The sequence below is a fragment of the Cynocephalus volans genome, chromosome 13 (assembly GCF_027409185.1).
Source record: "Cynocephalus volans isolate mCynVol1 chromosome 13, mCynVol1.pri, whole genome shotgun sequence".
NCBI lineage: Eukaryota > Metazoa > Chordata > Mammalia > Dermoptera > Cynocephalidae > Cynocephalus > Cynocephalus volans.
In genome coordinates, this window is record NC_084472.1 from 102,641,796 (window position 1) to 102,669,681 (window position 27,886).

The following is a 27,886-nucleotide window of genomic DNA, read 5'->3' on the forward strand; positions in this document are numbered from 1 at the left end:
TAAGGGGATCTTAACCCTTGACTTGGTGTTGTCAGCACCAGGCTCTCCCAAGGGAGCCACGGCCGGCCCCTCAGACCCCACTTTTGAGTTGTTTTCCCTCACGAACCAGAGACCACACGACGGGCCAGGATCCATTAGGGCGAAGCCACAGGGCCAGGGGACCAGTCTGCCTCCTCACAGCGTCAACTGCCCGTGCACTTTCCCCTCCAGTTTATCTCACTCTGGAGCGTTCCTTCTCACAGACTGTCGCAGAGTCCTACACGGCCGGCGTGGCCTCCAGGGAGCCGCCACCCACGTTTCCCTGGACATCATGTGACGCGGGAAGGGGATGCATTCTTTCTGAAACCAGGCTACAGGCCATGAGTTCAGAAACCGGGGCCCCGATCTCGGTCGCACCCAACATCCGGTCTCAGGGTCGTGCCCTCTTCCAGAACTCCCGTAGGAAGGCAGGCGCGACCGGAAGGGGCGGGCCTTCCGCCCCGACGCGCGGCTTCCCGTGCCATGGCTTCTCGTGGTCTTGTTGGCATCTTCTTCCTCTCTGCTCTCCCTCTGTTGTGTCTGGAACTCCGGCGTGGGGGCCCGGATGTAGGTACGTGTTTACTTTTTCGCCCTGGGCTCAAAGCTGGGTAACTTTGGCTGGAATGTGGTGTAGAATTACCGCCTGCCCGGCCGCGTCGCCCCGAGAGGCTTTGACTACAGTCCCCAGAGTGCATCGCGCCGCCTCGCTTCCGGAGCCGGCCCCGCTTCCGGATCCCTCCCCGAGGCGCGGAGAAAGTTTCCCCCCAGCCCTGGCTGGGTTTCACGGGTGAGAGGGCAGAGGTGAAGAGCGCAGGGACAGTCCCAGGCGGTGTTTTCAAATCGTCATGAGTGCCTAAAAGGAAATAAGCCGGTTGATAGGATAAAGGCTTTTGAGGAATTTATGCCGAGGCTTAAATGGGGAGCCACCCCGTGAAAAGCCGGTGGGGTTGGGAGAGGGAAGGGGGTGACACTGCAGCCGGGAGGATTGGACCAAGGAGAGTCGGGGAGAGCGGCCCAAGATAATAGCATTTACTGAACACCTGTTAAAAGCCAAACACTGAGTGCTGTCTACTCGTTATCCCATTTAATCTGCACTAGAAGGGGTAGTAGGTATTGTTATAATCCCCATTTTGCAGTGGAGGGAGCTGAGGTCTAGGGAGGTTAAGTGACTTCCCTAAGGTCTTAGAAAGGTTTCTCTGTTCTGGAAGGAAGCTGCAGTGGAAGCAGTGAGGCGTGTCAGGCTTCTGCAGTAGGCAAGTAGTGGTGGTGGCCTGGACTAGGATAATAACGGATGAAATGTGGACAGATTGGGATACTGACAGGTAGAATTATCGGGCTTTGTTTATGGGTTGATGTTTGAGGTGAGGGAAAGGAAGGGTTGGAGGATGACTCCTCTAAATGTAGGATGTTGTGGTGCCGTTGGCAAAGGGGAAACAGGAACAGAGTTGATTTTTGGACATATTAGTGATCAGTTTACATGTCTGTCTCTCTCCTTAAACTTAGTTCTGAAGTTTGTCACCAGGATGTGACTTAGCTTTGTACATCTCCTCTCTCTCCACTCTCCTTTCCCACCCCCTAAGGAGTCAGGTACCCAGAAATGTTACTTGAAAAAAGAAATAATGAAATGCTTTGTAAAAATCTGCAAAGACCCTCCAGAAGCCTCATACTTACTCAAGCTATATTGGAATATAACAAGACCTTTATCCAAATGATACACAGAAATGTTCAATTCACATTCACCTGTTCCAGAATTCACCTTCTCTCTTGCCTTTACAGCATCCACCCCTACTCTGCTCATTTAGAATCTTCTACTTTGCACTAATATTTGAGTCACTGGTCAGTGAGAAGGTCTTTCCTGAGGTGTCCAGTTCTGACCACAGGGGAATACACTTCTTAAGGGCAGACACCACATCTAATTTGTTTTTGTATCCGTAGCACTTTCCACAAGGTCTAATTTAATAAATCTAGGCCAAGAGTTCTAGAAAATGCAGTTGGGCTCCTGGCAGCATCTCCATCTGGTTCTTGAATTTTTCACTTAACTCCTTTCTCCTGGATTCCTCTCAGTTGTGAACTGGTGGTGGTTTCCTTTGGTTTCTTGATAGTGGGCGTCCAAATATCTATTAACAGTATTTAAGTCTATTTTACCAGTCCTGCCTCCCCCAGTGCAACAGCAGCAGGGCTAGTTATGTGTGGAACAGTATTTACAGATACTTGTATTCTTAATGGGAGCTGCTAATTGGATTCTCAGGGGCAAAAAAGGAACTCCCAGACCTGTTCATTTATCTCCACTGTACTTTTAGACATTTTATATGAAAAAATGATCCCTATCTTTTTCTACTGTGTAAAAAAGCCTTTATTGCCAATACGTTTTATTTGAACTTAAGCTGAATATTTTAAGGCTGGTTCTTCACGTTCGTTGTCCTCTGTAGTGCCCTGCTTATGGGCTCTAGAGTTTCGGTACAAATAAAAATACCTTAATTTTTTAAATTTTTAGTTGAAAGGTGTACTCACAAATCTAGTTCTAGTATATTCCCATGTGATATTCGCAAATTGCTCGCTTGTTAAAACAAAATGCAATATGCCAGAACATAAATCCCACAATCAATACATACCAGTACTCTAGGTGTTAAGTTACTTTTGTAATGGCCAGAGATACCCTAGGTTTAATTGTGTGTGGTATTAAACAACACCTGAATCAGTAGTTAATGCTGTCGACACCAAGGTCAAGGGTTCGGATACCCATACTGGCCAGCGACCAAAAAAAAAAAGTTAATGCTGTCGGAAGTTGGAGGAGTTGTAATGCAAAAATAAATTTTAAAAAATGATATTTTTTCTCTAAACAACTTTAAATTGCTATTTTTTTAAAGGATAACGCATATATCAGTTTTCCATTAAACATAAAACGTTTAAGTTTGTATATATGTTTTTATAATTCCTTCTTTCTTAGTTAATTGACTGCCAGCCCTGATCACATTGCTAAGATGATTCCTCTGTGTCTCTGCCTTGTAACTTTTGAAAATTAAAAAACAAAACAGACTGAAAACTCCTGGAGGTTAGAAACCATTTTTAACCCAACTTTATGTCTCCTCTCCATCACCATGTAGCCAATTATATTACACGATGTAGGTATTTGTTACATTTTTCCCCTCAGTTCTTAAAATAATTAAGAACAAATATTGAATTTTTACTTCTTTCCTAAGCAAACATGTAAATAGTAATTTTATTTACAAATTACTAAATAAATATTGAGAAATAGGGAAGCACACAGTTGCACAATTTGATTGTGAGAAATAAGAATTTGGTGTTTCAGTGGGAATGACAGTTTTTAATAGAACTAGAATTTTTTTTAATAGAACTAGAATTTGACAAGATGATACTTTTACAATTTGATTCCCAATTATGTCAATAATTTTCTTCTCTGAGATGAAGGGAAACCAGAACTTATGCATCATTGGTAGTCATAATATTTATAATGTAGCTGATCACTCTAGTCATACCTGTATTCCTAAGACAGAAAGTGTCTATGCTAAAATTATTTTCTGAAAACTTGTTCTGGTAATGACGACCATGATGAATTTAAGTGTCCAAAGGAGAATATATGGAAAAAATCATGCTGGTTGCATAACAACTTTTATTATACTTTTCTAGTATAATCTTCTAATGTGTTATTTATTATTAGTATCAAGAAAAGTGTTTTTAATTTTAATTTTAATTTTTTTCCTCTATAAGGAATTAAAGATTTCATTTTGCTGTGTGGCCGGATTTTCTTACTCCTTGCTCTTCTCACTTTAATTATTTCTGTGACTACCTCATGGCTTAACTCATTTAAATCTTCCCAAGTTTATCTGAAAGGTAAGTTTATTATTCATGCTACCCTTTACTTTTTACTCAGATTTTTTCCTTTATTTATTCTAGAACTTTGCATCATCAGAACGATTTATTATTTGTGATGTGTAATTTCAAGGGGAGTAACCATTACAGCTTTAGTCATGATTATTATTTTTTTTAAGTGTAAGTCTTTAATTCATTTTCTAGTCATGATAATTTGGAATGGACTATGAATCTCTACATTTTTATGAGAAACCATACATTTTCTTTGTATATTTTTTGAAACTGTGTCATTTCTAAGTTGTTAGATTGTAAATTCCCTAATTTTATTTATTTATTTATTTTTTGTCTTTTTTGTGACCGGTAAGGGGATTGCAACCCTTGGCTTGGTGTCGCCCACACCGCGCTCAGCCAGTGAGTGCACCGGCCATCCCTATATAGGATCCCAACCCGCGGCGGGAGCGCCGCTGTGCTCCCAGCGCTGCACTCTCCCGAGTGCGCCACGGGGTTGGCCCTAAATTCCCTAATTTTAAATTATGTGTTTATGCCACAACTGTTGTTTGATGCCTATAGCTTATTAACTGTTCTACAGAAAGTAAAAAGGTATCTACCATTAATCCCTAAATGCTTTTCCTAATTTTTCATTCTATTTTAGAAGTTTTTATTTAGGCACCTATGTTGTATATATTTAAGCACTTTTAATTTTAGGATATCATGCTTGTTCTTTTTGTTTTTTTTCTTGATAGATAGCAAAAGTTTTTGAGTTCTAGAAACCTTTTAAAATGATATTGTACTTAGCCTCAGAACAGATGGATCTTAAAACAAAAAGCTACATTCTTATATACTATTAGGAAGAAGCTTGCCAATACTAAATTTGGTACATGGTGTTTTGTTCGGCTGTTTATTTAAATGTAAATAAATAAAAGGAAAATGAGCAATGTTTAATTTACAGCGTTTCCAAATTAACTGTGAATAAAACTGTAATCCTAAAAGGCTATACATACTGTTCAACCCAAACATAAATGACAGTGTGGATGTTTCAGGATCTTTCAATCATAGATTTTGGATTTTTTTTTTTTTTTTGGTAAGTTATTTGATTTCTTATACTTCAAATTAAACAAGAGCTTTGTTATTTCTCTTAGGTACTTTGTGTTAAATGTATTTTGATATCAGGAGGATATTTGCTGTATACATTAAACTAGCTAGTTTAATGGCCAGGTGTTCTATTCTGTGTTTTATAGAGAAGGGAAATGTGCCCTTGACACAGTTTCTGTACTTTAGGTTATGCCTTTGTGTTGTTGGAGGGCAAGTCATTTGGTACATTTATGGGTTGACAATTTTGAGGCATAATTATCACTGAAGGCCAATGCTATCTAATATGGTAATATTAGCAAGACTGTATATAGTGCCTAATTATTGTCAGATTTTCTTCAAATGAGTGAAGAAATCAGCTTGTTCACACACTTTCCATCTTCCCTGCTGTTATCAGATATTGAGATTTAAAGGTTTGCATGCTGAGGTGTATCACAAGTTCAGGAGCAGTCAGTTCTCAGTGGCTTTGGAGATTATCTCCTGCTACTGGTTTATTTAATTAATTAATTAATTAATTTTTTTGTCTTTTTTCGTGACCGGCACTCTGAGTGCACCGGCCATTCCTATATAGGCTCCCGAGTGCGCCACGGGCTCGGCCCTACTGGTGTTTTTTTTTTTTTTTTTTTTTTTTTTTTTTTTTTTTGTGTGTGTGTGTGTGTGTGTGTGTGTGTGTGTGTATGTGTATTTTTTGGAACACTGATATGCTATGTGGAAAAAGTATATTCGATTCAGAGTTTGGAAGGAGTCTTAAGATTACTGAATCTGATTAATCACTAGCAAGTTAGTGGCCAAATTGGGCCTTCTGATTTCCTGTTGTGCTTTATTGTCCTAACCTTTATTTTACAAACTTGAGGAAGTATTTACTGCTGTAGAGATAAAGTTGTTGGTGGAAGGGACTGCTCCTATTTAAGGAGACAGGCAGTTCAATTGATATATTTTCCTGAAATGTGGTTCATTCCTCAAGGGAATACAGTTTCTGGTTCATTGTTAATATTTATGAGCTGTTTTGAATATTATTAATACTGTATTAGAAAATTATTCTTTATATGTTGTCTTAAGAATTGAGAAATTTACTGTATGAAATGTATTATACAAGAATATTAAAAGGGTCCATGCAACAGAAGAGTTCCTTTCTCTTGACATACAATGGGCAGTAACCTAACATTGGTTTAGTCATAATAGGAGTTGCCAGGCATACCCCACCTTCTGGGATTAGGCATGTTGCATTTACTGTCATGTCCAAGGGCAGTGGAATGGCATTCCTCTCCTTGCACCTGCAGTGCAACATTCTACACTTCATGTGCAGTGATGGGCTTCCATGCTGTGCCCTGGAACCGCTGAAGCCCCATCAGGGGCCCAGAGAAGAAAGTCCACCAGAACATTCTGGAACTATTACAATATTAATACATATCACAGAATTTTTCACAACAGAGCTTGCATTATAGATTTCCTTGAGAATTTGTTTCAACTGTCTACATGTATCTCATTTTCATTACTTGAAAAATATAATGTTTTTTGAACATTGCTTGTCTCTCCCAAAATGTTAAAATCTATGGACTATTTTCAGAGAATGTACCAATTGACTTATCAATACTTGAGAATTAAAAAGCATTTTTATGTTTTGATGTCTTAGAAGAAGAAGAGAAGAATGAGAAAAGGCAAAAACTTGTGAGAAAAAAACAACAAGAGGCACAGGGTGAAAAGGTAAAGCATAATTTTTAGAGATTATATGTAGAGAGAATACGGAAATATCTGGGGCATTTAATATTAAGGTCTGTTTCTTTCTTTGTTTGTGCTAAGATTTTAAAAAATTATTATTGAGGTCAAATTCACATGACATAAAACTAACCATTTTAAAGTGTACAATTCAGTGCTGTTTAGTGCATTCACAATATTGTGCAGCTACCACCTTGATCTAGTTTCAAAACATTTCATTACCCCAAAAGAAAACCCCATCTCCATTAAAGTCATTCCCCATTGCTCCTTGTACCCATCCTCTGGCAACTACCAATCTGCCTGTGAGGATTTACTTATTCTGGGTATTTCCTATAAATAGAAGCATACGACACGTAACCTTTTGTGTTTGACTTTGTTGACTTAGCATAATGTTTTCAGGTTCATCCATGCTGTAGCAAGTATCAGTATGTCATTCCTTTTCCTGGCTGAATAATATTACATTGTATGGGTATACCAAAATTTGTTTATCCATTTATTCATTGACAGACATTTGAGTTATTTCCACCTTTTGGCTATTGTGAATAGTGCTGCTGTGGACATTTGTGCACAAGTATTTATTTGAGTACCTGTTTTCAGTTTTTTGGGTATATACATAAGAAGAGAGTTGCTGGTCATATGGTGATTCTATATTTAACTTTTGGAAGAACTGCCAAACTGTTTTCCACACCGGCTGCACCATTTTACATTCCACATTCCCAGCAGCAACTTTCGAGGGTCCTAATTTTTCCCCATCCTCTCCATTTATTATTCCTGCCCACCCCTCCTTAAAATACCCATCGTAGTACATGTGAAATTGTATTTCATTGTGGTTTTGATTTGCATGTCCCTAATGACTAAGGATATTGAGCAGCTTTTCATGTGCTTATTGGCCACTTATATATATCTTCTTTGGAGAAATTTCTGTTCAGTTCCTTTGCCCGTTTTTAAATTGGGCTGTTTGCCATTTTGTTGTTGAATTATAGGAGTTCTTTATATGTTCTGGATACTAGACCCTTATCAGATATTAGCATATTTTTTGCAAATATTTTCTCCCATTCTGTGGGTTGTCTTTTTATTCCTTTTATAATATCCTTTGATATACAAAGGTTTTTAATTTTTAATTTTTTTTTTTTTTTTGTCTTTTTGTGACCGGTAAGGTGATCGCAACCCTTGGCGTGGTTTTGCCCACACTGCGCTCAGCCAGTGAGCGCACCGGCCATTCCTATATAGGATCCGAACCCGCGGCGGGAGCGCTGCTGCGCTCCTAAGTGCTGCACTCTCCCGAGTGCGCCACGGGGTCGGCCCAGGTTTTTAATTTTGATGCAGTACAGTTAATCTATTTTTTCTTTTGTTGCTCATGTTTTTGGTGTCATAGCTAAGAATCCGTTGCCAAGTCCAAAGTCATGAATATTTATCCCTGTGTTTTCTTCTAAGAATTGTCAAGTTTTAGCACTATATTTAGGTCATTAATCCATTTTGAGTTCATTTTGTATATGATGCAAGGTGGGGGTTCAACTTCATTCTTTTGCATGTGGATATCCAGTTGTCCCAGCAGCATTTGTTGAAGAGACTGGTCTTTCCCCATTGAATGGTCTTGTCACCACTGTCAAAAATCAGTTGGCCATAGATATATGTATGGGTTTATTTCTTGGCTCTCACTTCTATTCCGTTGGTGTATATGTTTATCCTTGTGCCAGTACCATCCTGTTTTGATTGCGGTAGCTTTTTAGTCAGTTTTGAAGTCAAAGTGTGAGTCCTCCAACATTGTTCTTCTTTTTTAATATTGCTTTGGCTATTCAGAGCCCCTTGCAATTGCACGTGAATCTGGGGATTGGCTTTTCCATTTATGCAAAAAAGACCATTGGAATTTTGAGAATTGCACTGAATCTGTAGATAGCTTTGGGAAGTATTGACATCTTAATGACAACAAGACTTCCAACTCATGAACACAGGATTTTTTCATTTATTTATGTCTGATATCTTCTTTAATTTTTTCCAGTGATGTTTTGTAGTTTTCAATGTACAAATCTTTCACCCCTTTGGTTTAATTTATGCCTAGGTATTTTACTATTTCATATGCTTTTATGAATGGAATTGTTCTTAATTTTCTTTTCGGATTTTTCATTGCTACTGAGTAGAAACACAACTGATTTTTTGTTTTTTTTTAAATATTAAAAAATTTTATTAGCATATTCTTTGTTACAAATCATACTTACTCTTTATGCTCCTTATCCAATCTCTCTCCTTCCTCCTTCCCCCTCTGATAACCGTAGATTTGTTCTCTCCATCTGATAGATTAACTGTTCCTCTGTTGGTTTGTTGCCTAGATGATCTGTCCAGTACTGAGACAGGTGTGATCAAGTCCTCCCCTATTATTGTAAAGCAAATGCTTCTTCTATTACTTTGGAGTGTGCTTTGTTGAGAAAGAGGACCCCCCCTTTTTTTTTGGTCTCTGCTGCTGCCTCTCCTTGGGTCAGTGCAGTTGAGAGTCTGGCATGCCATCTGCACAGTGGCTGTGACTGCTGCTATAGAGACTAGCCACTTTTGTGGCAGCAGTGGCAATTGTGGTGGCTGTGGTGGGCTACCTGAGTGAAAATGGTGTTTTTGGTGTGTTCTTTACCTGGTTGCAGCTGGGTTTGGCTTCCTCCGGCTCCATGCCTCAGGTCCCCAGCAGGGCCCAGGGTGGTGGTGGCAGCTTGCCTAGTTGTGGCTGGGTTCTGATTCCCCTTGTTCCATGCCTCATTCTAAGATGTTTTTATGGAGGAGTTGTGGGGGAGAAGGAGAAGGGAAGAGGGAGAGGAAATAGGGTGGCAGAAGGGGGGAAGGAGGAGAGAGCATGATTGAGGCCTGTGGCGGCCCCCCCATTCCAGCAGGGGAGACCAGGGGGCTTCCAGTGGTGGCTTGGTTGTTGCTGGGCTGGATGCAGATGTCAGGGAGGTGTGGCTGAAGCCCTTGGCCTCCCACTGCCCTGGCTTGGAAGCCTGTGGCAGCTCAGTGGTTGTCATTGGGCTGGTTGCAGATGTTGGGGGGCGTGGCTGAGGCCCTTGGCCCTCCCCTCTCCTCTCCCCAGCTTGGAACCCAGGGGGCTTCTGGTCCTTCTAGGTTTTATGGGTGTTCTTTGGTGGTGTTAGACCTTTACTAGTTAATATCAAACTTTGTGTCTGATCTTTGGGTATTTTGTTTTTTCTTTCAGTTCTGTGTTGGATAATTTGCTGTTCCCACCACTTAAGCTCTGCACTGGAATTAATTTGTTGTCCTTGCAACTTCTAAAATGGGGGAACTTCCTGTGGGGACCAGCACTTGAGTCCCAAAGTTGAGCTAAATTGCTGCTTTGCTGCTGATTCCCTGGGGAAGGCGTTTTGTGCAGCTCAGGTTTTAATGGTTGACTTTGTATGTACTTCTGAGTCTTGTGATGTCTGGTACACCTGGGTTGTGTGGAAACTCTGGTCTGGGCCTGAGTCTTTTCAGCACACTGTACCCCTGCAGTTCTGTATTCCTGACCAGTGTCCATTGAGTGGTCCTGCACTGATTGCGGGGCAGGCAGATCAGCTGTCCATGCTGTGCCCCAGTGTTCCCCCAGTGGCCCATCTTCCTCCCCACCTCCCCACCCACACTCCAAACACTTCCCATGGGACAGGCCATGTGCCAGTCCCTTGCAGTGACTCACCAGCCTTTGAGTGGCTCCTTTTTTCAGTTGTCTGTGGCCCCTTGCCCCTATGTGAGTCCACGGGAACTTTGTCAGTTGTCTTGCTGGCCTGGGGGCCACCAAGGCCCTCTTCTCTCCTGCAGTCTCTGAGCAACTTCATACGAAAGACACAGCTGAGGCTTTTTTTTTTATATATACAGATGACTGGTAAGGGGATCTTAACTCTTGACTTGGTGTTTCCAGCACCATGCTAACCCAGTGAGCCAACCAGCCATCCCTGTATGGGATCCGAACCCATGGCCGTGGTGCTATCAGCACCACACTCCCGAGTGAGCCACGGGCCAGCCCCACACAGCTGAGGCTTTTGCCAGCTCTTGCTCCATGTGCTCACCAGGGCCAACCTTGAGGTGGTCGGAGCTCAAAACAGTCAGAGCGATCCTTTCTTTCTCTCAGCTTGGCTTCTCCCACCTTCGTGCTCTCCGTAGGTCTCTCCTCTTCTTCCCCTGAGTTCTAGCATCTCCATCTTGGCAGTCGTTGCTTTTTAATAGTTGTAAATTTGTTGATTGTGGGGAGAGGATGATGCTGGGGACCATCTGTTCTGCCGTCTTGACCGGAGCTCCGATTTTTTGTGTTTTGATCTTGTACCCTGCAGCTTGGCTGAATTTGTTTATTAGCTCTAGAAGGTGTGCGTATGTTTCTATTCACTGGGGTTTTTCTATACATATTGGATCATGTCATCTGCCAATAGGGATAGTTTTACTTCTTCCTTTCCAAAATGTATGCCTTTTAATTATTTTTGCCTAAGTGCTCTGACTACAACTTTTGAATAGTTTGAATAGAGGTGATGACATCAGACATCCTTTTGTTCCTGATCCTAAGGATCAAACTTACAGTCTTTCATCATTGAGTATGTTAGATTTGGGGTTTTGTAGATTTTTATCACATTGAGCAAGTTCCCTTTCTGTTCTTAGTTTTTCAAGGTTTCTTTTTAATCGTGAAAGGGTATTGGATTTTGTCAAATATTCTTTTTTTAAAAAAATTAAGATAATTATGTGGTTTTCTTCCTTTATTCTATTAATGTGTATTACATGGCTAGATTTTCTTATTTTGAACCATGTTGCAATTCTTGGGATAAATCAAGTGGTGTTTTGTTTTGTTTTTTCCCAAGAGAAAATGTTTTTTAATATGAAAACTATGTATTTGAACACAGAAATGCAGTACATAACCAGACACCATTATTCTACCAATAATGACATTATTATATCATCTAAGAACACAGAAATTATGTTATTAAGGAATGCCAAGAGGAAAAAAATTCTGTAAAGTTATGTTCAATTTACTTTGTTAGGAAAAGCATGTGTTGGGTTTGGTCACAGTTCTATCATATCTGCTTTCTTTCTAAGTTCAGCTTCGGTGGTATCTTGCTTTGCTTCTTCATTTTTCACTTGAGCAAGAGATGAATTTGGCATTAAATTTAGGATTCCAATTTTTTCTTCAAAGGGGTAGTCTGTCGTTGTAGCTCAGCCAGTTTCTTGGATGTGCTGCTAGTGACTGATGAGACAGAGAAACATCCATACCTCTGGATGAAAGTTGCTCCTCTGCCACCTTGATTCCAAATCTGAACTCCTCTGACTTTGCTTTTAGGAAGTCCATGTTCTGAATTTGACTGTCAACTTTGGCCCTTTCTGTGGACAGATGCAGCTCTGCCTTCTTGAGATCCTCTCGTAAACATTTTTCTTTTCCTTTTTTTTTATTAAATCATAATTGATTATACATATTTTTAGGATTCAATGTTGACATGTTGGTCAAGTCAATATTACTAGTATGTATATTGTTACAAATTGTACTTATTATTTATGCCCCTTGTCCAATCTCTCCCTATCCCCCTCTCCCTCCCACCGGGTCCCGCCCCTGATAACCCTAGATTTCTTCTCTCAATCTGCAAGAGTAATGGTTACTGTGTCGATTTGTTGCCTAGATGATCTGTCCAATGCTGAAAGGTGTGTTCAGGTCCCTCAATATTCTCATAGAGCAGATTCTTCTTCTGTCACTTTGGAATGGGTTTTGTGGAGAGAGACATCCTATTCTTTTCTTTGGTCGCTACTGGTGACTCTCCTTGTGTCAATGCACTCCAGTGGCTGGTGGACCATCTGCATAGTGGTTGAGATGTCTAGCCACTTTCGTGGCAGCTGTGGTTACTGTGGTGGCTGTGGTGGGCCACCCACATGGAGGTGAAGTTTTTGGCATGCTCCTTGGTGCTGGTGGTGTGCCTGGTTGTGTGTGGGGGGTGTCCAGTCCCCACTCCATGCCCTGGGTCCCTGGGCAGGGCCCCGAGGCACTGGCCGTATCCCTTGATGTGAGTGGGGGATCTGGTCCCGGGCTCCATGCCCCAGGTCCCCGGCCAGGGCCCCGAGGCGCTGGTGGTGTGCCTGGGCCGGAACTAATTTTTTGTCCTTTGCTTACTTCTGAAACGGAGGAACTTCCTGTGGGAACCAGTATTTGAGCTGTGTTGTTGAGCTAAATTGCTGCTCTGCTGCTGTTTCCCTAGGGAAGGCTTTTTGTGCAGCTCAGGGTTTAATGGTTGACCTTATAGGTAATTCCAGCTCTCCAGAGGCCAGGTGCACCTGGGTTGTGTGGAAACTCTGATCTGGGCCTGAATCTTTTCATCAAACTACACCCCGTGCAATTCTGCATTCCGACCAGTCTCCACTGAGTGGTCCTGCGCTGATTGGGGGGCGGATCACCTGTCCTTGCTGTGTCCCAGTGTTCTCCTGGTGGGCCCATCTCTTCCACTGCTCGTGCTCCAAACACTTCCAATGGGACGAGCCACGTGCCGGTCCCTTGAGATGAGTCACTGGCCTCTGAATGGCTCCCCTTTTTCAGCTGCTCTGGCTCCTTGCTCTGCGTGAGTCCATGGGAACCCTATTAGTAGTCTTGCTGGCCTGGGGGCCACCAAGGCCCTCTTCTCCCCTGCCACTTCCAAGCAACTCCATCGAAGGGCACAGCTACGGCTTCTGCCGGCTCCTGCTCCATGTGCTCAGCAGTTCTATCCTTAAAGTGGCTGTGGCCTGAAGTGCTCCGAGCAGTTTTTTCTTTCTCTTATCGTGGCTTCTCCCTCTTCATGAACTCTGCAGGTCTTTCCTCATCTTCCTCCTGAGCTCCAGCTGCCCCAGCTTGGCTGTTGTTCTATTTTTACAGTTGTAAATTGGTTGATTTGTGGGAGAGAGTGATGCTGGGGACCGTCTATTCTGCTGTCTTGACCAGAACCGTCATCCATTTCTGACATTTTACTAATACTGAAGTTGCAGTTAGATTTTTTCAAGTTTTCCCAGTTGAAGCTTGATTTCTTCATTTCTGGATTTGGTATGAAAAAGATCAGAGGTCAAATCATTCACTGCAGGGATAAAACTAGCTAGTGAGGTATCCTTTGTTTCAAGGGCCACTGCACTGTCAACGAGAGCATTCAGATACCTGGAACCAGTGTTAGACAGATTGGCAGGGGAAAAATTCACACTTTTCATGAGAAGGTCTGGAAGGTGCTTGCCTGGTTGTGGGTGGGGCGGGCCACTTAGTGTTGTTTTATAATCCTTTTAACATTCTGTTGGGTTCAGTTTGCTAGTATTTTATTGAGGAATTTGCATTTGTGTTCATAGGGAATGTTAATTAGTTTTTAGTTTTCTTGTGATGTCTTTGGTTTTGGTATCAAGATAACTCTGGTCTCATAGAATGAGTTAGAAACTGTTCCCACCTCTTCTTTTCCTTTGAAAGAGTTTTAGAAGGATTGATGTTAATTCTTCTTTAAAGGTTTGGTGGAATTCACTAGCGAGTCCAGGTGGTCCTAGAATTTTCTTTATAGGAAGGTTTTTGATTACTAGTTCAGTGTCTTGTTATAGGTCTGTTGAGGTGTCCTTATTTCTTCTTTAGTCAGTTTAGATATTGTGTGTTTCTATGAATTAGGTTATCTAATTTTTTTTTTTTTTTTTGGGCATCTGGCCCACTCAGGGATCATAACACCACACTCTAACCAACTGAGGTAACTGGCCAGCCCTAGGTTATGTAATTTGATGGCATAAGATTAATTGCTCAAAGTATTCCCTTTTTATTTCTGTAAGGTTGGTAGTAATGTCCCCACTTTCATTTCTGATTTTAGTTATTTCTATTTTCTCTTTTTCTTAGTCAAATTAAGAGTTTGTCAATTTTCTTGATTTTTTTCATTGAGCCAACTTCTGATTTTGTTGATTCTGTTTTTCTGTTCTCTATTTCGTTTATCTCTTCTATAATATTTACTGCTTGCTTCCTTCTGCTAGCTTTAGGTTTAGTTTGTTCTTTTTCTAGCTCCTTAAGTTGTAAAGTTAGCTTATTAGTTGAGATTTTTTTTTATTAGCCATTTATAGCTATCACTTTTTCTGTCAGCACTGTTTTTGTTGCATCCTATTCAAGATTGCTTTTGATAGCTAGGAATTGCATTTACCATGGATGGTTATCCAACAGTTATTTTCTTGACCTTGTTATGTCAGGTAACACTTGGGCAGTTGCCAGGTTGATTGGCCTTTGAAAGAGGAGACTCCTGTAGACTCTCACCTGAATATTAGAAACAAACCCCTTGTACTTTGGTACAAGGACATTAATATTTTGACATTTATCACTCATTTTTCTGGGGAACAAGTTGCTCTTTTTTAAGTAAAAAAGGGGGCTGCAAACACTTCACAAAAGTAAAAGCCCATCTGTTTGTTGGAGTGAGAGACACAGGAATTACTACATTTGTAACTACCTGACCTGAATTTAGTAACAGTAAAAGTGACCTTGTAAGATCTTTTGTAAGATGCTTTCTTGTAAATATTTGAACTTCTAAAGTTTAATGGTATCACCTGTGGACATAACTGTTAATTTCAAAGCCTTGCATGCTAATTTTAACTGTATTTCCATCTATATGCCAATTGCATGCTAATTCCTAGTTGCATATATAATTGCTAAGGGTATGTAAAGTTGGGATTGTTTTGTTTGACAAAAGAGTCTAGAAACTTTATCCCTGTGTCTTCTCTTTGGCCACAGGAAAGTTAATTAAATCAGTATCTCACAGTATAGTCTATGTGCATGAAATGTCCAGCCTCTGAAGACAAGTACCTGGTGATATAGTAAATGTGTTAGTTTTTTCATTCTAAAAATGTGGTTTTTCTCCTCTGACACTTGATAGTTTGACTTGGTATATAGAACTTTAGGTTGAAAATCATTAGAACTTTTGAAGTATTGTACCATAATCCTCCACATTCCAGTGTAAAATCTGATGCCATTTTTATTCTTGAGTTATTGTTTATGATCATTTTGTTTCCCTTTCAAGAAGCTTTTAGAATCTTTATCCTTGGGGTTATGAAATTTCATTGAGATGTTGTTTGGTGTCAATCTTTTTTTGTTTGTTGTGCTAGAAATCCAGTGAGCCCCTAAGTATATAGACATTTCTTTTAGTTCTTAGAAATTTTCTTATATTATTTTTTTGGATAATTTCTTCTATGCTCTTTTTTCTTTTGGAAGCTCCCATTAGATGAAATTGAACCTCAGAGACTCAGCCCCTGATTGTTTCATCTTCTCTGTTATTATGTCTTTGTCTTCTTGATATTTCTAGGGAATTTCAGTTGATTACTTCAGCTGTTATAATGTTAATTTCCAAGACTACTGCTATTCTGATTTGTTTCTTACAGCATCTTCTTATTTCACATATGCAATATTTTTTGGTATCTCTGAGAATATTATTTTTTAGAAATATTTTTCTGGGCTGACCCTGTGGCGCACTCGGGAGAGTGCGGTGCTGGGAGCGCAGCGGCGCTCCCGCCATGGGTTCGGATCCTATATAGGGATGGCCGGGGCGCTCACTGGCTGAGCGCAGTGCAGCCGGTCACAAAAAAGACCAAAAAAAAAAAGAAAGAAATATTTTTCTGCTTTCTACATCTTCTCTTATTTCTCCAAGTTCCTTTTTTTCTGTTTGTTTTACTCTCTGTTTTTCATGTTGGAGGCCTTCCTTAATCATCTGGCAGTCCTCGGTTCTGCCCTTTCATGTTTAAGATTGATGCACTAGGGGCTGTCTGGTTAGCTCAGTTGGTTAAGAGCGTGGTGGTGTAACACTGAGGTCAGGGATTCAGATCCCTATACAGCCAGCTGCCTCCCCCCAAAATTGAGGCACTAAAAAGCTAATTGATGATTACCTAAGTGTATGCATTTGTAAATTTTATCAAGCTTTACCCTTAAGATTTGTGTTTTTCACTGTTTATAAGTTATACCTCAATATAAAAGAAAACAAGCTAGTTGCAGTTGCTGTGTATTTGGGGAGAGCTTGTTGAGTGGCCTGTTGGTGGGCTTCACTGTAGGATGATTGAGTAGTAGTTTAGCTTCCTCGATATCTGTTGGTTCCTCTTTTGCAATTCACTTTCTGTAGAAAAGTCTCCTTCATTCTCCCTCCTGGGGAGTTAAAGCCTGGCTGCTACCTGCTGAGTCAAGTGGGCAAGGAGGCTGGGGAATCTCACCTTTCAGTGTGTACCTTTTCATGTACTCTCTCGGTTTTATTTAGTTTTCACTCCTTTCTGCTAGGCCTGGGACCTATGATTCTGTAGCATCTCTGGTTCATTTTCCCAGAGAATAAACCTTCCATGCTTGGCTCTGTGTGGTAGGGTAGTGGGTCTCGGGATCTAGTAGCTCTTTTATATTTTCCCCCTTTTTCCCTGTGAACCGTAGGTGCGAAGAATTGGAATAATCATAATCCTTGGTTCACTATGAACACATCATTGGTCTGTGTGTGGCTTCCCCTGCTGCTCCCTGTTTTTAAGCTCTGCTCCTCACCCGATAACCCTGCCATGGTATCTGGTATCATTTCTTCCAGAGCTGTTCCAGGGTTTGTGGAGGGCACTGACTTTCTTCTTACTGTCCTCCTTTGCAAGCACATAGGTTGCAGCTTTCCTTTTCCATTACGTCAGTTATCTCTCCTCTACCTGTCTTCACATATTGTGGTTTGGGGATTATAATATTTCTTTGTTTCATCCGTGATGGACTTTAGGTTTCTGTTTCTTGTTCCTGTAGTTGTTTCAAGAGCAGAAGGAGACAGAAATAGTTTGTCTTTGTCATTTTAAAACCGGAAGTCTCCAGTTCTTTTGATTCCAAAAATATTTTCTGCTTTACCAAGATTGGGCTGTACAATTAATACTCTTCTAAACGAGTTCATGCCTTCTCGAATCCAGCAACATGAGAAGCCATCGTGCCTTGAACAAACTGTTCAGACTTTTAAGCCCCTAGAAGTCAAGAGACCATGTCTTATGCACCTTTGTATTCCTAGCTCCTAGTAAGCTTTTTTGCACTGAAAGCACAAAGAATATACAGGCATACCGCTATACAAGCATAGGTATAGAACATTTGTTTTTATTTGCATTATGCACAAATGCGAATTTTTTTGTGTGTGTCAGAAGTGGGATACAAATGCGAATTTTTAGAGTGATGCAAAAGTGGAAGATGCTGCTTTTTTCTGACAAAATTGAATTAGTGTGAGAAAACAGTTTTTACCTGGTTCTTGTTTATAACTTTATAGACAATGTAAAATTTTAGGAACATTAATGTATAGTAACAACACCTAATTTGTTTTTTTGAACAGGCCAGCAGATATGTAGAGAACATTTTAAAACCTCACCAGGAAATGAAATTGAAAAAACTGGAGGAGCGCTTTTATCAAATGACAGGTGAAACCTGGAAGTTAAGCAGTGGTCACAAACTTGGGGTTAGAAAATATTCTCATTTTATATTTTGAATCCTGTTATTACTTCTGTTCCCTTTTATATGTATTGATTTTTTAAAAATTGAAAATGGTGTTAAAATGTTAATACAGTCTGTTTCTTAGGAGTCTATTGATAATGATCATATATCAATTTTTATCCAGTTATTTGTGTGTCAGATAGTTAAGTGGTTTTTGGTACCTAAAGAGCGTACAACCTGGATCCTTGGAAAGCTTTAACATAAGGTACTCTGAGAAAACTGTTGAATAAATCACCATTTTCTTGTATGAGGAAATTATTATCTTTCCTCAAGTATTATCTCCAGGGTATTAAGCTCACGTCATATGCATTATTTTTGGCTCTGTTTTTTAAAGTCAAATTATCCATTGTTTTTTCCTATGGTATTAAGTTTGAATTTTGTTATTTGCTAATGTGGGCTTACAATTTTCAGTTTTCTTACATTGGAAAGGGATGTTCATAAAAACATTACATTTTAGTATAACTGTCCACAGATTTTATGTGTAAAGCCATTTCTGTCCCAAAGACTTTTTTTGTTTTTTGTTTTTGGCTTTCTGTTTATATTGTATCTTTCACTGTCTTATAAAGGAAATGATCTAGTAAAGGTAAACAGGATTCTTATAGTGAACCACAGTCAGTTTTTATTCACTTCCATAATGGTAAATATGTCATAAAATAGTGAAGGGTAGGTAATAAAATTAATGTAAAAGTTGAACAACATAAAATGCAACTGCTCTATGAAGTGATTTCATTTCTGAGTTGTCTGCTGTTCAGCTTTGTCATTGGTGGACATTGATAGGTTGACTGTAGTCTGAACGTTCTGTTCCAGTAATGGTCACAGTGTGAATTAGTCATTCTGCCCCTTGCTTTTAGGCTATGTCTTCATGGTAATAACAGTGTATATTTTAACCTGATTAGTGGTGACAACAAAATGTCACAGAGTAGACTGTTGGTCTCATTATGACTTATGGTTCTTAGTTCTGTCAGAACATGAGAATCAGAATGTTGGAGGTGAAAGATAGTATATCCATCAGCTCCAGTGCTGTAGTTTGTAGTGAGTCAGCCTTGGCTTGGCTAGTTAATTCTTTGGCAGTATGGTCTCTTGATTCCCACTCCCTGTGCTCCTTCCATGAAATTTTGTTAGGATAAAGGAAGGGAGATAAAACTCCAACGAATGGTGAACATTTTAGTCTGATAAAGCTGTGGAAGGAAGGAGTTATTGAATTGGTAAGTATACAGTCATGTGTTGTTTAAGGACAAGGATATGTTCTGAGAAATTTGTGGTTGTGGAAACGGAATGTACAGCTGACCTTGAACAACTCGGGGATTAGAGGCACCACCCGCCCTGTGCAGTTGAAAATCCACGTATAACTTTTGACTCCCCCCAGAGCTTAACTACTCATAGCCTACTGTTGTCCAGAAGCCTTACCAATAACATCGTTGATTAACACATATTTTATGTGTATGTGTATTGTATACTATATTCTTACAATAAAGTAGGCTAGAGAAAAGAAAATGTTATTAAAATACATTTACTGCACTGTAGAGTATTTATTGAAAAAAAGTCTGCATGTGAGTGGATCCATGCAGTTCAAACCCATGTTGTTCAAGGGTCAACACTAGTTGCACAAATCTAGATGGTGCAGCCTGCTACACACCTCACCTATCTGGTATAGTCTATGGCTCCTAGGCTGCAAACCTGTACAGCATGTTACTGGAGTGAACACTATAGGCAGTTGTAACACGGTAGGTATTTGTGTATTTAAACACAAACATAAAAAGATAAAACGTGAAAAAATAAAACACAGTACATCTGTATAGAGCACTTACCATGAATGAGGCTTGCAGGACTGGAAATTGCTTTAGGTGGGTCAGTGAGTGGTGAGTGAGTGTGATGGTCTAGGACGTTACACTGCTGTAGGCTTTATAAACACTGTACACTTAGGCTACACTAAATGTATTTAAGAAATAAAGTAATTGTGCTATGACGTTATGATATCACTAGGTGATAGGAATTTTTCAGCTCCATTACAATTTTATGGGACTACTATCAGATGCGGTCCATTGTTGACCAAAGCAGGTCATGTGGCGCATGACTATATTTGAGAATTTGAAATTTAAGTAAATTATTTTGCTAAGGAAAAAGTTTTAAGAGGTAGTATTAATTAAGAGTAATCTTTATGATTTCTGGAATAAAATCCTTTGCCTCCTAACAGGATTAATTAAAATGGAAGATCAAAGTTTGAATTTGAAAACTAAAATATGTTTGTGTATTACAAAATACATTCAGTTGTGGAAGTTTTGAATGGTCACATACATACATGTATATTTATACATACATGTTCTATGAGGGTACTTCAAAAAGTTCGTGGAAAAATAGAATTGATAGATACTACTTATCTTTCCATGAACTTTCTGAAGTACCCTCAGATTTTCAGTCTTTGAAGGCATATTCCCTTGCACTGCCTTGCTTCCTTTTGCTGAAAGGAGGAAAGGATATTGCAATGGATTGAATGGTGTCCCCCCAAGGTTAAATGTGTTAGAGGCTTGGTCCCCACTGTGACGGTGTTAAGAGGGTAGGAAATCCTATTATGGGAATTGAAAGGTGGGGCCTTGAAGAGGTGATTAAGTTGATGGTTTAGTGGTGGTCAGAGGTGTGGTTCTGAGGGCTTTAAAAGAAGAGCACATGAGAAGTTGTCTCCTTCTGCTCCGCCATTCTGCCGTGTGAGACCCCTGTGTCACTGTCATCACCAACATGGCCCTTACCAGATGTGTTCCCTGGACTTTGGACTTCCAAGCCTCTGAAACTGAAAGCAATAAATTTTGGTTTTTTTACAAATCACCCAGTTCCAGGTATTGTGTCATAAGCAACAAAATTAGACTAATTCAGATATCATTCAGGCATTTTTCTTTCTTCCATCCTACTGAGAAACTTGGGGGCTTATCAGAGATGTAAAGGGTACCTATCATGTCAGCCTTTTATCTATCACAGGGAACCCCACAACTGGATAAGGGTGGTTTCTTCTATTAAGTCCCATTTTTTCTTATGCAAGGAGATAAATGTTTTAATTTTCTGGGCCTAGTAATGGCTTATTTATATTTTTCTACTGAAATACTGTCAGTTTCTTTAAAAAAATAAGCATTGTGAATAGAAAGCATCTCTTTAAAAAGTGTTATTTTTGACCAGGGTGATGAAGATTCGGTGCTTGAAAATGCGAGTCACACATGTTTTGAAACATCAAACAGAGAAGCAGCAAAGAAACGGAAATTACCTAAGCCTTTAACTAAAGTTTCACCACCTGCTGAACAGCCCACGCAGAAGGAGGTTTGTAACTTAATGCCTACGCCCTGAACTGTAGTGATGTGCGGTAGGACTATTGTCCTCCAGACGAGTTGGTATACTGGATGAGATGACGACTGGCTTTTAATCCTGGTGGTGTCTTCCCACCACCTTCCCAAGTGATTGGCTTCATTAGGAGTCAGCCATTCTGTTTAATGTTAGTGTTCGGAACCAATCTTAGGGGGAAGCTAGGAAGGTAAGTAATAGGTTTAGAAAATACTCATAGTTTTGTAGAAATGAAAAGTAATGTTTGCTAAAGAAAGCGTTTCTTTTAGGTAGCCTAAGACTTTATGGAGCCATATTTGGTGAGTAAGCCATATTACACACTCATGTTAATAATAATAATACCTATTATTAACGTGTGTGTAATTTCCCTCACTGGCCCTTCTGGAGATTGGGTTAGCAATCATTCACTTTGGTAGTAGTGTCCGGGTTTATTATTCCTGCTTTTGTTTCAAATCTTTAATCCCTAAATTGATTCTGATGTGGAGCTGGAAAAGGCTGGAGATAAGAAATCTGTTTCTACTGACTCGTACTGAAAGCTGGGAGGCTCTCTATTCCCTGAAAGTAGTTTCTGATATACTACTTCTCAGTCTGAGATTTCCTGCTCCCGTAGTGGAGCTTAAGGGCAGGAATCGGGTTATTAAACTATTAACTAACATTTCAAAAAGATCTAATGAATTATATGTTAACTAAAAATTAAAAATTTGAGTTTTGGGGTTAGCTCATTTGGTAAGAGTGTGGTGCTGACAACAACAAAGTCAAAGGTTCAGATCCCCATATGGACCAGCCACCAAGAAAAAAAAAAAATGTTGAAGATTTTTTGCTTTTTGTTAATAACACTATCTCATGCTGATGGTAAATATGGATTTTTTAGTAAATGCAAATAATATGTGATAGATAAAATGTTATAAAACATAGAGTCTGTGGTATTAAAAAATAGAAAGGGTTCCTGGAGGTGAAGTTGTTGGTGTTCGGATGACAGAGAATGGTCCGAACATCTGGTTGTTTAACAGATTAACAGAAATAGGGAAATGTGAGTAAATGACAAAAGCAACCAAGGTGCGTGGTTGCTGCCCGGTCCCCTAGGACTGTCAGTGGCAGAAAATATGTATTTATGTTGAAGTGTGTATGTATGAGAACCTAAGTAATTATTGAACTTAATTCATGTTAATATTTATTCTCTGTTTCTTTCAACAGTATGTTTTTATATAATAACTTGGAACATCATAAAAATAAAATTCTTTAAGTGTGTGTAGGTTGGCAGGTGTCCTCTCATATCCTATTTTATGATGAATTGCTAGCACAAAATTGCTTACTCAAAAATGGAGCTCTCATTTTCATTGTAAACTTTTTTTATTTTAATTTTTAATTATACAAATTTATGAGGTGCAACATAATATTTTGATACATGTATACATTGTGTAATGATAAATCAGGCTAATTAGTATATGTATCATCTTAAACATTTATCATTTCTTGTGATGAGAACATTCAAAAACTTCTAGCTATTTTGTAGTACACAATATTGTTAACTCTAGTTGTCCTGCTGTGTGCAATTGAACACCAAGACTTAGTCCTCCTGTGTCACAGAGGCTATGTACCTGTTGACCAGTCTCTCATGTATACCCTGGATGGGCCTGGAGGACATTGTGCTAAATGAAATAAGCCAGGCACAGAAAGACAAATACTGTGTGATCTCACCTATATGTGTAATCTAAGAATCTGTTCTAGTTTTAACTCTTTATTGATGTATGTTGAAAGAAAAGATTTCATTAAGCTTAGATGTGTCTAAACTATATTGAAAGGAACGCTTCTCATTGAGATTACTTTTTTGCTTTTTGAAAATGTTTTTGTTTCTTTCACCAATCTTACTTTTCTGTAGGTTCCTGATTTACCTGAAGAACCTTCTGAAACAGCTACAGAAGTAAGCTTTTTTTTTCTTTGAAAATTAAATATATTTTCTATTTTCTTTGCTTTTACATCAAGCAAATGTCTTATCTAAACTTGGTTTAGAAAGAAAAGGCAGTGTAAGTGTTCGTGTGATTACACTGTAATCAGATCTTGTTTTGAATATTGTGTAATATCCAGTTCCTCAGCATGAGTCCGATTTTGCAAACCTGCTGTCTGCGGGAACCGTCTCAGGTAGTGATAAGATCCGCATGGGCTTCTCCAGACTTCAGGTCAGCAAATGAGTTACTTATTAAAACGGAATCAAAATAGGCAGTTAACTTCAAGCTGTAGTTCTCCCCTTAAAAAAGAAAAATGGTCACTGCAGCTACTTTCTAGACGTTTTAATTTGAGGTTGGTTTGCTACTGGGGGGGCTTGGGTGGGACTGACACCCCCCTCTGCACTGAGCTGCCTTCTCCCAGCTGCTGTGTTACAGTCTCTGCTGCCTTCCCCTCATCGGCCAGCTTAGTTGCAGACACTTCTCTAATGTTCAGGGAGCACATGTCTTTAAAGCCATTAGGTCACGTGGGCAATAAATCCAGAAAGAGAGCCCTCACAGCGTGCCGTTTCTTGGGGCTCAGCAACTTGGAGGAGCCGTGAAAGCAGCTGGGAGGGTCTCATTTTGTCAATACATTTTTAACATTTGAATTTAGTACTTTGGATATGTGAGGAAAGTCTGAAAGTCATACAAAGATTGAGACAATTAAATACATAAATAAACAAATAGATAAAAAGAGATGATGAAGTGCACAGTCCAGACACCCAACCCTCAGGAGAAAAACAATGTTTTTTAAGACTTCTAATTCCCCTGTTATATCCAACAAATTCATGCCTGCAGTATGTCTGTCCTACGAGGGTGGTCTAAGGTTATAATGGAGCTGAAAAATTCCTCCTGCGCAAGTACTTACCATTGTTTTGTTTTCTTACACTCTTCAATCCAGTAAGATGCTGTGCCGGTGTATAGCCTGGGACACTGGGCTATACGACGTAGGTTTGTGTAAGTGCACTCTGCGGTGCTCACAGAAGGACTAAATCACCTGCAGATGCATTTCTCAGAACACATCCCTGTCCTTCAGTGATGCATGACTCTACTAGCAGTTTCCAAGCTGTTTTTAGCTGCTTAACTGTTTCATCAAAGGAAAGATTATGGGGAAATTCAAGATGTAAAGTAGATAAAGCAGGAGCTACCCAAGGAGAGGGGGGCTCTTAGAGCTCTAGCAACCAGGACAGACTCTTAGGCTCAGCTCTCGTTTGCATGGGGAGATGCAGAGGCAGCGTGCAGCCTACAGAAATAGAGTGCACGGGGTCACTTTCTGTTTCCTTCCAATCTAGAGTTTTTCTGGTCTGTACAGTGTGGGGTGGCACTGGGCTTTCTTGGGTTGGTAGGTCACTTTTGAGGCCCAGCTGCAGTCTGCAGCAAGAAGCATTTGATCTCTGTGTCGTCTTTGGAAGGCTCTGTCACTGACCGCCTCGGTCAATAGGAAGACGTTTATTTTTCAGTTTTAGAAAAATTATTTCCATGTTTAGAGTGAATTTCATCTGAACCTTGATGTTGGTCTGCTGCTCTCAGAGCTAAATTCCTGCAGAGCTTTTTGGGAGCTTTTATAATTATAGATGTTTCCCTAGGAATAGTGATTTTGAATCCGCCAGGAGCAAGGATTGGAATTCTTACCTGGACACCTTTATTCCTCAGGTAGTCACCGTTGCTCTTCGCCGTCCCAGTGGGAGTGTCCTGAGGAGAAGGTTTTTTAAGTCTTGCAGTTCACAGGTAAGTGGGGTAATGTGTGTTCTGAGGAATATTTTTGTTGAATTTGGCAGTAGTTTAGTCACGTGCGGTGGGGGAAATATTATCCCGCTGTCATCTGATGCTCCCATCAGATGAGGATAAAGGACATTTATGTATACTCTGTTGCAGAAATTCAGATAACTGGGCTTGCTGGGCTCCTCTAAACTGTGATCTCTGCATTCAAACTTTGTTCATTTCTTCCCTTTGCTATCTTTTTCTTTTTTGTTGTGTTTTGGTTATAATTACATTTTTACTGTTTGGTGGTAACATGCTTAAATCCTTAGGAGCATCCACTGTTAACTCTGTTTCCATTGTCTCCGATGGTTTGTTAAGTCAGCCCCATTGTGTGGATGGAATTTTCAGATCATTCCTGAGGGCTTATTTCCTTTTGTCTTCATAGATATTTTTCTTTTAAAAACAATACTGTTTTCATTACTGATAATTTGAAAAACATAGAAGAATAGAAAGAAAAAGAATTTAACCTGCAGTCTGATGCCAAAGGCAATTACTGATATTTTGGTATATTTCCATTTCTAAGTATATTTAAACATACAATTATGTATGCATTAAAAATATATGTAAATAATTTTCTGTCCTGATTGTTGCATGTAACCCTCTATAACAAGAATGCTGTAAAACTTAATGGAAAATACTGATGGATTTGGCTGCATAAAAAATTTAAAATTCCATAAAGAAAATGTTCATAAAGTTAAAGACAAAGTTGGAAAAAGTATTTTACTATTTATGTATGATGAGTCATTTTTTTATAAGAAACTTATACAAATCAAGGAAAAGATAAACACCTTAGTAGAATGACAGATAAAAATATGAAAAAAATGCTTGGCTTCAGTTAGAATCCATGAAGTATAAATTAAAAAGGGACACTGTTTTCTACCTATCAGATTGTCAAAGACTAAAAAGAAAGAGTACCCAGTTTGGGCAGGTGTGTGTAGAAAACAGGGATTCTCATAACTTGTTAATGTGAATATAAATTGGACCAGTGTTACAGTAGGAGAATTTACCATTATATTTTTGATATATTAAAAAATATATCTTAACCCACTAGTTTTATTTATGAGAATTTATTCTATGGAAATAAGACAAATGTTCAAAGGTATAAGTGTTTATTTATGTAGGGATTGGTTAAATTAAGGCATATCTATATATTAGAAAATTATGGAGCTTTAAAAATTATGACATGGGTGTATGTTTATTCTGTGGAGTATCAGTAGGTTCTTGAGTGGTGGCGTAGCGCTTTCACCTGCCCATAATCCTGCCAACTGGGCCAATTGTTGAGCTAGGGCTGGGTCTGGAGCTCACAGACCCCTCAAGCCCATTGTCCAGACTGGGTCATAAACCCTTCACATGCCAGGCTGGGTCCCCAGACCCCTCATATGCAGGTCTATGAGCTAGGTAACTGGCCAAAAGGTCCTTGGAGCCATAGGTTGGAGAACATGGCTGTGCAGCAGATGCCTGAGGCAGTAGACACTAGCCAAGGTGGCAGTGCTGACCGTACACACTAACTCTACCCACACACAACCTATTTACAAAGAATGCGCCACACCACCCCCAACCAGACCCGAGGCGAGATGGCCTGATTAAATTATTCTATTTTTCCAACAGGTGAGTAGCAGTTGAAGTCAGGGATTACCTGTATTTGAAACTATAGCTTCTCCCTGGAACATTCTGTCACCCATCTTTTTCCCTAAAGCAACAAACCATCTTTTGTTTGTAATAAACATTTAATATTTTGAGGCAGACATTGTTTTTAGGCAACTTTAAGTGGAAATTTTGATCATTATTGTGGGAATCTTTCTGACAGGAAGTGTTATAAAATTATTTCAATGGCCTGTTGAAAATTGGACTATCACAAGGCAAGAGTCTCAGGGGCCTGAACGTGTCTATTGTGTCAGTTCCTGAGTGATTTTGATGTGGACTATTGGTTTAGATTTTTATATAATTTTTTTCCCCAAATGCTAACCTTTTGTTCTCAACCTGTTTATCGAATACTCTTTCTGTTCCCTATGTATGGATGGGCTTTCATAATTGTTAAATGCCTGTGTGTCTGTAGGTACCAGTAGTCCCTATGCGTCCTCCAAAACAGAACATATTAAAGGTTATTTGCATGTCAGAATTCATGGCATGCTCTTTTCCTTTAAACTCTAGAGAGTCTCTTTGAAAGGTATGAAAGTTCTGTTTCATTACTTCTGCAGACATGATTTCACAGTGACAGAATTATAAAATGTCATGTGATCTAGAGGGACACAAGTGTGTACAGTATTTGATAAGACTAAGCATTTTGTCTTCTAGGTCTTACTTGACTGGATGATGAAAACTGGGTACCACACGTCCCTGTACGGCCTTTCCACCTCCTTTCCCAGAAGGCCTCTGGAAGTGGAGGGAGGCCGGTCGCTGGAGGACATAGGAATAGCTGTGGATACTGTACTCAACGTGGAAGAGAAAGAGCAGAGCAGCTAGTTAAGAAATGAGAACTACCTATTCTGCACAAACTCAGTTGTGCCGTGACCCTACGGGACAATAAAGGTCTCACACTGAGACATGCCGTACCTTGACTGATTGCTTTAATGTCACGGGACCATTTGGACATAAAGGATAAGTTAGAAAAGGGTTGTTTTCTGCATATAATAATTTGTGGAAGGGCCATCTTGTAATGTACCAAATGAGAACGAGGTAAAAATGTATACAGTAGGTATTTTTTTCCCAGCTGACATCATTTCTCAGT

At 39.7% G+C, this 27,886-nt stretch overlaps 1 protein-coding gene and 1 pseudogene across 2 annotated transcripts; one reads left to right on the forward strand and one right to left on the reverse strand.

Annotated features, from left to right (window-relative positions):
- The first annotated feature begins 473 nt into the window (after positions 1-473).
- Positions 474-27,716, forward strand: UBXN8 (UBX domain protein 8). Of its 2 annotated transcripts, XM_063077155.1 has the most exons (8): positions 474-589; positions 3,748-3,870; positions 6,572-6,642; positions 17,931-18,053; positions 21,254-21,391; positions 23,292-23,333; positions 25,051-25,125; positions 27,454-27,716. In XM_063077155.1, the coding sequence occupies exons 1-8, from the start codon at positions 502-504 to the stop codon at positions 27,619-27,621; spliced, it is 828 nt and encodes a 275-aa protein (XP_062933225.1). In that variant the 5' UTR covers positions 474-501; the 3' UTR covers positions 27,622-27,716. The 2 variants fall into 2 exon arrangements, with proteins under 2 accessions (XP_062933225.1, XP_062933226.1); XM_063077156.1 differs by lacking the exon at positions 17,931-18,053.
- Positions 11,671-13,836, reverse strand: LOC134362239 (HAUS augmin-like complex subunit 1; annotated as a pseudogene).
- Positions 27,717-27,886: the final 170 nt, after the last annotated feature.